Here is a 10,242-nt window from a genome sequence, read left to right on the forward strand (position 1 = left end):
ATGCTTCAAGTTGGTGAAGTTGGTCCTCAAACTTCTTGCTTTTCTATGTAGTTCAGTGAGACAGAGCTGGAGGTCAAGGCCCAGTTATTCAAAAACTTTTTAGCATTTCACCCCTTAAAATGAGGCAATGTAAATTTGGCTTCCCTTGTAACAGGCTGCATATGTCTAAGGCTAACTGAACAGTTAGCATTACTTTTTTAGTCATTTTTTATTAAAAAGTCCAGTTTTTTTTTCAGCATGTATTTATTTAAATATTTTCTACATGTAGAAGATAAAACAATTCATTTTGTATATGCTATCAAGCCCCACTATCCTTTTTCCGTATCAAATTGATTTATTTGAATATTTTTTAAAGTCATGAGGAGGCAGAACGGTCCAATTTCAGTTCAATTTACTTTAATTCACCCAGATATTCCACTCAGTATCAATACTGTTTCCAGGGACTCACAAGACAAAAGCAAATAATAGAGCAAAGTCTGAAAAGAAACTTTTGAATTGTTGATTATCTCTCCCCACCTTTGAGATTTGTGACCTCTAATTGGGTCCTGACCCCCAGTTTGGAACCACTCCTCTAGGGTAGTGACACACAGTTTTAAGGGGTTCTCCAGTGATTTATTGTTGCACTTCCATAAGGTTGAAGCACAAGAGACAGATTTTAGAAAGCAAGGTCAAAATTGATGCAACAGGGTCCGAGACATCCTGATTTTTAGTCTCAAGTAATGGTAAAGCTCAAAAAGCTTCTACATTTCCAATAATGCAACCAATAACGTGTCTTAATTAGACCATCTCTGCCTGGTAAATGCCCGTGTCTTTCCAGCTGCATGCCTCTGTTTGTAAAGCAGGTTTGGAAAGCTTCCTCCACAGCCACAGAAGACAGTGTACAACAAATCAGTGGAGCGCTACTTTAATGCCAGTGGTCTAATGTCAGAATTCTAAATACGTAGGCTTGGTTTTACCACCAGTGAATTACCTCAGTGTCTTAACAAATTAGTTAAGCACAGTCAATGATTTAGTTTACACTGGACAGAGTGCTAAGGCACAGAAGCAATCAAAGAGTGATAAAAATTCAATAATTAAAAAGATGCACAGAGAGAAGATAGAAACCACTAATTCATGCAAATGAGGATTAAAAAAAAAAAAACCCAGGAGTAAAAGATACGTAGAAGCTTGAAAACAAAAAGGCAGAAAGGAAAAACAACAGCAGGAACAAAATTAAAACAACAAGCAAAGTTAACTCAGTTATGACAATGAGACATGAGGTTGAATTTCGGACACGATGAAGGAAGGAATCTTAAAGAAAGATAATCGGTGATGCTGAAGTACTGCAAAAATTAGGCAAATCTTGAAACCAATAAGCTTTACATTACTTTTGTTTACTTCTATTCATTTAGTCCCAAAATGCTCAGTTATCCAGTACATGCATCCACATTTGGCAATGGTATTAACTGCTACAAATTTCAAGTCAAATCATTTTTATTTACAATATTTAGCAAAAAAAAAAAAACACGTTTTTCTCAGGAGGCTTTACAGCCTCTCAATTCTGTAAGGAAGATCTCCATTAAAAAAAAAAAAAAAAAAAAAAAATCAAAGCAAAGCAATTTACAGAGTAGATAGAAGAGGCAGTAGTGGAATTATAACAATGAGAAAGAGGATTAGAATATTACATAAATAAAAAGCATACTAAAAAGCACATAAAACTATAATATGAAGTAAATAAAGAGCTTCGTGCATGAATGATTTTATATGACACAAAGCAACTTTAAAAGTGATTGCTGACCATAAATCATCTTTATGTATTACTTCCACCAACTTTCTAAATATCATCCCTGCTGTAACCGTCCCCTAAACGGGCACATCCACTAAATGCAGTAGCGCCAACACGACCTCAAACCTCAGTCCCACTGGAGTCTCATGAGCGGGACCTCCACGTAACCACAGAAACTAAGTGGAAATAAGCACCCAAGTGTGCTCAGGACTGTCAAACAGTGGCAATCTCAGCCAGTAATAGGCCCGTTATTATTAGGTAGGAGCGAGAGAGCTGCGGAGTTATCAGAGGAGAAAACGGAGCGACCGATCAGGATAAGTAAGTGGCGGAAGAACCAAATCGGCAACTGGGGCATAGATACCCCCCCCAACACTCCTTCATACATTCCCTTTCCTCTAGTGGGATGCCCTCCCCTCCTCTTCCATCCCAACCCCCCCCCCCCAGCCTTTGAAGATGCTTTGTTTTCTGAGTTGCCTCCAATCTTCAAATAGAGTGATCTAATAATGGCTGCAAGAGTGTGTATGCAGGGCAGTTTTGATGCACTGAATCATGTGTTTCTGCGTAGATGCCTTCTGCACGTCACACATGTGCATGAGTGCATGAGTGTGTGTGTGTGTGTGTGTGTGTGTGTGTGTATGAATGAGTGTGTTTGTGCACACCCAGTGAGGGAAGCATGCATGTTGATGCTCTCCAACGCATTGCCCTGGGTGCAGTTTGGATGTCATGCTGAGCCCTCCCTGGGTCTGTCTGAGATGGGCGGAGGGAGACAACCCTGTGTGTGTGTGTGTGTGCGTGTGTGTGAGAGAGAGAGAGTGTGTCGCAGCATGATGGCTGGTACATTCAACACACACAGACAGCTAGATACCAGCAGACTCCGGAGGGAAAAGGGGGTACAGAGAAAGAGCAAGATGTTGAACAAAGACTTTTATAGACAGAACAATAAATATACAGTAAATTTGATTTATTAGATTTTAAAAACTCTTCTTTCCACAAACCAATCAAACCAGAGGAATCGAGATGAAAGCTGTGATCCTGTAGAGATTTGACTTGCTAAATGTACTTCAGCAGTGAAGTGAGATCCATGTGAAAGGGAGGATAAAGGTAAAAGAAAGCCTCGTCTAAGCCCGCAGGCTTAGAAAAATGATTTTCAAGACTAAACTTCGGTTCCATACTAAAAAAAGCAATGTAAAAACATTCCACTTTCTCTAACTAGCATGTATGACATTTTCAAGCTTGGGTGGATATTTTGTGCTTAAATCCAGAGAGACTGAAACAAACAGTCTATTTACAAACTCTCATCTATTCACCCTTCATACATCTAAACAAATTCATCCATTAGAGTGAAAGGACTGCCTTTTAAAGGGGGGGACCTTGACAACGAGCTAGAATGATTACTTACTATATATCCATCTATCTCCCCCCTCGCCTCCCTTCCTTTGAAAGAATTTGGAGCAGTGGCAGCGACAGCAGCCAAGGCCCATTTGGATAGTAAAAAACTCTTGTAAGGCAGAGACCTAATTGAATTTCTTCTGATGGAAAGAGGAGCTCAATACCCTTTTACAGGTTTAAGTAAAGATGAAGGGAAGAGGAAAGGGCATAAAGGGAAAGAGATGGAGGAGAAGTGAGAGGTGACTGGCACGGTGGTGTTGGTGGGGGGAGGAGGAGGGTGATGACGGGGAGGAGAGTAATCGAGATGGACAGATAAGGAGGGAGGGGGAGAGGACACAAAGAGAGATGACAAAAATGGGGGGGTGGTAATGATGGCGATGGATGGAGGAGGGGAGGAGTTGGGGAAGAGAGAATGGAGACAAAACTGAGAGAAGTGCAGATTAATAGTTTTGATCTGCTTATCAGCTTGTCTTTTTTGCCGTCTTCAGGGGAGGAAATGAGCCGGCTCTCACGCATAGCATCTGCGTGTGAGTAACTGATCAGTCACTAATGTGGCTCACTAACTGACAGTTTCTCATTGACAGTGGTGGTCTTGGCTTGCACATGCTCCTTGAACACATCGCAGGCCGCCCACACACCCTCTGGCATGCACTCACACACACTGAGGTTTCTTTAGAAAAAAAAAAAAACACAAGTAAATGATGTCTCTCTATGTACCCCATGTCAGGCTTACACACACACATACACACACCGAACTCTTGCCTGTGGCATTAAGGCCATCCTGCCACATCTAATAAACTCTGAGGATGGACTCAGTAGGCCATGGCATGGTGTCCACTTCACTCTGCTTAGGCAGCATCTGTCTTAAGCCTGATTTTCAACGCATCTGTTGTGTGTCTCAGGATGGGTAATCCATGACTTCTTATGGTTCTTTCAATCTGTTACTATAAACATCAATTGATTTCCATTTTTTCTGTAACGAGCCAGTGCCATTCTGTTCCATATTCGACACCTCACACATTACGATGCTGCCTTTAACAACAAATATCTCTCTCAGGTGACCTGGTGTTACAGCAGAATGATGGGGGATGGTGTGGAATCAGGGTGTTGGCGTCTCTCACCAGAATCCTGTCCTCTGATTTGCCGCTCCTGGTGTCCTGCTTGATGGCTCGCACAAACTTAACGGCTTGCTTGTCCAGCACCTTCCTGATGTTCTCTGGAGAGAAGAGCAGAGGAAGAAAAGGATAAAAACAGGAGAGGTAATTACACAACGTTAACACGTAACAGAATGAAAAGCGCTGCCCTGAGATGCACTCAGAAAGACAGTAAAAAAAGCTTTTAAAAGGGGGAATAAATTCAAATATACAGCTAGGTGACAAACGAACGGAAAAAAAAACAAAAAAAATTTTGAGCAAATGAGTGGAGAAACGTTAGGAATGGACCAATTTTCTCTACCGATACCAATTCATTTTGTCCCTTTATACCTCACTGTATGGATCCAAAAAGCTCATTCCTCTATGTGTAAGGTAACATGAAGATATAACTACACATCACTTCTTAACTATAACAGGGAGCTAGAACGTACTACTCATGAAATAACATTCAGTCGCTACAAAAATGGAACGGAGCAGAAGAGAAAATGTGGCTACTGCTGTGACAATGCTGCTTATGTGACTACAGTGAATAGTAACTGCTGGCAAATATACTGTAGATAAATAAAACAATATTTTGCACAGGAGGTTTCTATGGTGCTCAAAATGCTGTCGACGGCCCAATGCAAAAGAAAGTGGAAACAATGAATACTATGACAACCATGACAAAGATGTAGTTTCTAATGTGTGTGTCTGGCGGACACCTCATGCCATGAACAAGGTAAGTATCGGCACCGAGACCGATCCAGCGTATCTGATCGGTGCAACCCTAAGGAACATTACAAGTATAGACGGAATTTTTGATAAGTATGAAAATTAGGGATGCGATTAGATTAGAGATTCTAAACTGAATAAAGCGGGTGTAAATATTTGCTTGTTTTCTTAGCCTTATATAATAATATTTTAATAGTGAACTGCATATGTTTGGATTTTGTAGAGTTGATCAGACAAATCAAGCAACTTCCAGACATGGGCTCAAGGAATTGTGAATATTTCACTATTTTCTGACATCTTATTTAACTGAAAAAAAACAATTTATCAAGAAAATAATCACCAGATTCATGAGTATAATTGTTAGTTGCAGACACAGTCGAGAGTGAGTACATGGACCTTGATGTGTTCATCCCTCCAGTAGAGCTCCAGACACTAATACAATCAATGCCAAGAAGCAATGAAGCTGTCTCTGAGGATTGTGGTGGCCAAAAACCTTATTAAGACACTTTATGTTGGGTTCTCTTTATATCTGTCATCCATGTGTATATCGTGCTATTAGTGATTTTCATTAGTAAAGTAAGCTAGACACCAGAGCATTAAGACTTGGATTTAGTACACCAGCGGGTGACACTTTTTGGACATGCTCCTATGGAAATGAATCAGTAACTCTTGCATTAGAGCATTTGTTTGAGAGTTTCCATCTAAAATTGTTCTATCTTAGCGTAGCTGTGAATCAGAAACTGTGCCCCTATCCCAGTAATATCACCACGTTGATGCCGACGATGCTGTCATCGTGTCTTGAGAGAGGGGGGCGGTTGGATTATTCCTTTAAAGTCAGGCGCACGGGGATGAACATTCACAGACACAGTTGCAAAAGACACAAACACGAGGACAGGCGCACACGCACGAACAAACACACACACACACACACACACACACACACACACACACAACCTCTAGCTGAAGAGCACTCATAACTGGGCTATTTTTGGCCTCAGAGAAAGAACAAAAAGCAGCCCGGCTCATCTCAGTGGAGTCGAACACAAGATTCAGAGCTGCAGTCTTTGGGGGCCTCTACTCCATCATGCCAGGTGACCCTGCTGAAGCTCGCTGAACCGCACCAGAGGCCTCCCTCCATTTACATCTCCTCCACAACAATACAACCTGCTGCTCATAAACACATCAACCTATATCTGCAGACTGCAAACACACATATCTGCCTGTAAACTGTGTGGTATTCACAGTCCACTTTTCAAGCGGGGCCACCCATGATAAATATGCACTCATGGAGCAAACCAGTTGGAGAGACAGTGCATCATGCTGTGTCATGATGCTCCACTGTGCCAGTCTCCCAATTCTCTCACTGCTGCACACTCATAATTCTCATTTTCCACATGCGGCAGCAACCGTGAAGTTTGCTCTCACACTTGAGTTAGCAGTGGCAGAATCGGGGAGGATGAGGCAGGGATGTGGTAGAGGGTATGGGGATCACGCCGGCAGATCGACGGAAGGATCAGCCGAAGACAAACAGAGAGTTACTGACGTTAAGCTGGGTAAAACCCAATCACTTAAACCTTTTAAGACAATCTGTGCCCCCCCCCCCCAAGGCCTGCTGGTGTGACCTGGGCATCTGCTCCCGAAGGGGTGAAGAGGGGCAGGAGGGGGGAAGAGGAAGAACCAGGATGGGTAAGTGCCTTTTCTTCCTCTTCAATTGCTTCTCATATCCCCGCTGCCCTCTTGACATTTTTGATGGATCTAACCCCCCCCCAAAAAAAATGAACTCCCATCTCCCCCCTCAACATCTTGTCCTCCACTGGCAGGTGTGTTACTGGCCTAATGCCGCTTGGTTCTTATCACCAGGCCAGACAGAAGGGGCTTGACCAGGTTAAACTGGTAAACAGCGGGATTTAAGTCGCCGCGTCAGGATAATTAGCATTGAGGGACACACCTTCTTCAACACCTTATCCTCCAAACGTGTGTGTGTGTGTGTGTGTTGCACTGTCCAATTTCCCCAGCAGAGAGAGGCTCAGCCTGTGTGCAGCTGAACCCATGCCTGCCTGCTGCACGCAAAGCGCTTCCAGTCGCACAATAACTCCCACGCAAACAGACACACACACACACACACAGGAAGAGAGAAGAAAGACACGAAAACTCCTGATGAATGCACATCAAAACCACACATGCTTAACACTGAAAATAAATAAATAAAAAAAATCTGACAGCACCACAGGACCCCTGTGCCCGACAAAATTTCACGGCAGCTCTCTAAACCAAGTCAATCTGAAAGTGAGCACTCCGGCTCCGCGATGGATGGGATTACAGTCTTCACAAGCCTCAACAGCCATTAACTCTGCTTTGGCCTGGGGAGACATTTCCTGCGCTCGCCTGCGAATGATAACTCCTTTCAAATCAAACGCACTGGAAAGAGGCGGTTTAAAGAGCAGCTGGGTGAAGAAAAAACTAACCGTACGCGTCTCAAAGCACCGTCTGCCGTCTCCACTCGCCTTCTCGGGCGGCTTGGAAGAGAGGCTGGAGCACGCTCTCCCGGAAAAAAAAGTCCCCCTTCAGCTCACCTGTGATTTCCCTGCTGACGCCGACGAAGCCCGCCGCTGCGGTCTCCTTTGAGGCCATGGTGAGCTCCTGCCGCCGGTCCGGCCCCTTCTCCTTCCACTCCTCTCCTCTCTTTCCCGTGTTCCCAAACGTCCCCTCGGACCCTCTTCGGCCCCCTTTTTTTTTTTTAATTTAATTTTTTTCTTTTTTCTTTCCCTTTCCACCTCCCTCCTCGCCTGCAGGTGCTCCGGGCGCAGCAACAGCCGGTTGCAGAGTGAAGCGATGCTGTGGTGCGCACTGGCAAAACCCGGGGAGCGCCTCCGACTTCAGCACTCCAGCAAATGAGAGAGAGAGAGAGAGAGAGAGAGAGAGAGAGGGAAAGCGATAGAGAGAGGGAGGGAAAGAGAGAGGGAGAGGGAGGGAAAGAGAGAGGGAGGGAAAGAGAGGGGGGGGGGGGGTTAGGGGTTGTGGTCGTTGTACTTTATTTGCAATCAGTTTACTTGTCTGATTATGGTCATGACAGGGAGTTATGGGCCCAAAAGAAAGAGGGGCCCCATCTATCAGTTAAAATGACACAGCAGAGAACTGAATGCAAAGGGATGAGCCACATGTCAGGGGCCCTGCAGGATTTCTAATTATTCACTTGGTTCAGCATGGAAACAAAACAGGATGTGTTTTACATAAGGTGTGTATTTTCATCTTCGATTATATTTCCAATCTTTAACATTTCAGAAAATGTTGAAACATGCCCATCACAGTTTCCATAAGCCTAAAAGTGACATCTTCAAATGTCTTGTTTTACACAGCCATTAGTCAAAATCCAAAAGACACTGAATTTACAACCATTTGAAACCAAAAACAGCAGCAAATCCCCTCATTTGAACAGCTGTAACCAGAGAATGTTTTAGCTTGAGATTAACAACACATCAATAATCAAAACTGATGCTGATTAATTTTCTATCGATGAACTTAAATCAACTAGTTGTTTCTGCACGAGTTAGAAAATATTCTTGATGACCCAAGGATTATTAGCTGTTCTAGCATATAAAAGGGGTGTACTATTGATAAACAATAAACAAGACATATTGTGTTGTACTGTATTGATTAGCAATGGCAGCAATGAATGCACTGATCAGTCTGAAAGGACAATTTAGTTAATCCACAGAACAGCAGAAAGAAGTCTCAGAATGACAGTAATCAGCCATAAGATACTATTAACCCTGAAGATGTGGGTGATAATGAGTGATCCAAGCCCTGATTTACAAGATCCAAATGTCATTAACAACACTTTGTAGTAAGTACTGTTAGGCTGTATTTTGAAAGAGTTTAAGGGTTCAAATTATTCTCTTGTTTATCATTTCTGTTTTTAATGGAAGACCAAAATGTCCAATATTAAAAGAATGATGAGATTATAATTAGCATTGCATTAAAAAATACCACAAGATATATAAATGAAGCAACAGGTTGTGAAATAATTAAGTTATTAAAACTAAATTCATTATCATGAAATGTTCTTTTTTATTTCTTTTTTTTTATTATTCCACAATATTCAAAACTTTTTAAAATAAAACTTTTTATTCCATAATGGAGTTTTTCCTAATGACACTTTTAATTTGTCACTTTTCATGACAATGCAGTTGTCACCTGTGTCGACTCGTGGCCTTTCAGCCAGTCTTTTAGCAGGCTTACCAACCCTCACTAAAATTTAGCTAGCTAGCTAGAGCAACACGAGTGCTAAAGTACTTCTGAACTAGTAGCTGCTGATGTATATAAATGCAGTGCACACTTACCACTACCAACAGTACAGCAACCAACCTCTGCTTTTATTTAGCTTTGTTAAGTTAAATAAAAGGCCTTAAATAAAAGGCATGTGAAGCCTTGTAAAGCTTCACGTGCTAGCTACCTGGCTACCTAAATACCTGTATTAAAGTGAAGAGCTGGTGTTAGCAGCAGCAGCTAACTGCTTAATTAAGAGTTACCTCGTCAGTGATGTTCTCAGAAAAAGACACAGCTCTGTGTCAAAAATTTGCGGAGGTTGTGTCCAAATCTCGTCATGGTTCATTCACTTAATGCTCCCTCTTTGATAATGATTTTGGAGTCTTTTTGATTGTTGTAGCCAAAACTACCTATGGTAGTTTGCTAGCAGTTGGCTAGGTAGCGGGCACTGGTGACAACTCCACCGTCATGAAAAGTAACAGGACATACAAGAAGAGCATTTTGAAATCAAAGTGAAAATAAGAATGAAATAAGTTTAATTTTTTTTTTTCAGAACAAATTTTATCTTAAGAATTCATATGATTCTTATCTAATAATGTTTACTTATTTAGGCAATACTGAGCTCTTTTCAGCTCACCTTTTAATTGTTCTTATTTTGTTTAAATTTTATTTAAACTGAAAATCCTGATTGATATTTAAAATACCTTTTTCAAGGGTTTGGGTTCTTTTACAAGAGTGTCCTGTCCAAAAAAGGCAGCATTTGTCACAGTAGGTTTTCAGAGGAATGAGGACCCAAGTGCGGACACACAGGTAGGTAGGTGCAGTGAAGATAGTTTAATAAAGAAAACAATGCTTACAAAAAGATAGGTGGATAAACAGGCAGATGAATTTAAAGGCAGGCAGACCAACAAGAACATACAACAGAAGTATTCTCTCAAGGGAACATTGCAGGTATCA

At 41.9% G+C, this 10,242-nt stretch overlaps 1 protein-coding gene across 5 annotated transcripts in view; it reads right to left on the minus strand.

Annotated features, from left to right (window-relative positions):
* Positions 1-9,585, minus strand: part of carmil3 (capping protein regulator and myosin 1 linker 3) — a 78,129-nt gene extending 68,544 nt beyond the window's left edge. For 2 of the 5 annotated variants that reach the window (XM_040144319.1, XM_040144318.1), the window contains exons 1-3: positions 9,549-9,585; positions 7,593-7,893; positions 4,276-4,370 (exon numbers count right to left, since the gene is read on the minus strand). In XM_040144319.1, coding sequence (XP_040000253.1) covers positions 4,276-4,370; positions 7,593-7,650 — 153 coding nt within the window. In that variant the 5' untranslated portion in view covers positions 7,651-7,893; positions 9,549-9,585. Of the gene's footprint in view, positions 1-4,275; positions 4,371-7,484; positions 7,894-9,548 lie in introns of those variants that run through there. The other 3 variants (XM_040144321.1, XM_040144320.1, XM_040144322.1) reach the window with 2 other exon arrangements.
* Positions 9,586-10,242: the final 657 nt, after the last annotated feature.

Source organism: Xiphias gladius, chromosome 14 (genome assembly GCF_016859285.1).
Source record: "Xiphias gladius isolate SHS-SW01 ecotype Sanya breed wild chromosome 14, ASM1685928v1, whole genome shotgun sequence".
NCBI lineage: Eukaryota > Metazoa > Chordata > Actinopteri > Istiophoriformes > Xiphiidae > Xiphias > Xiphias gladius.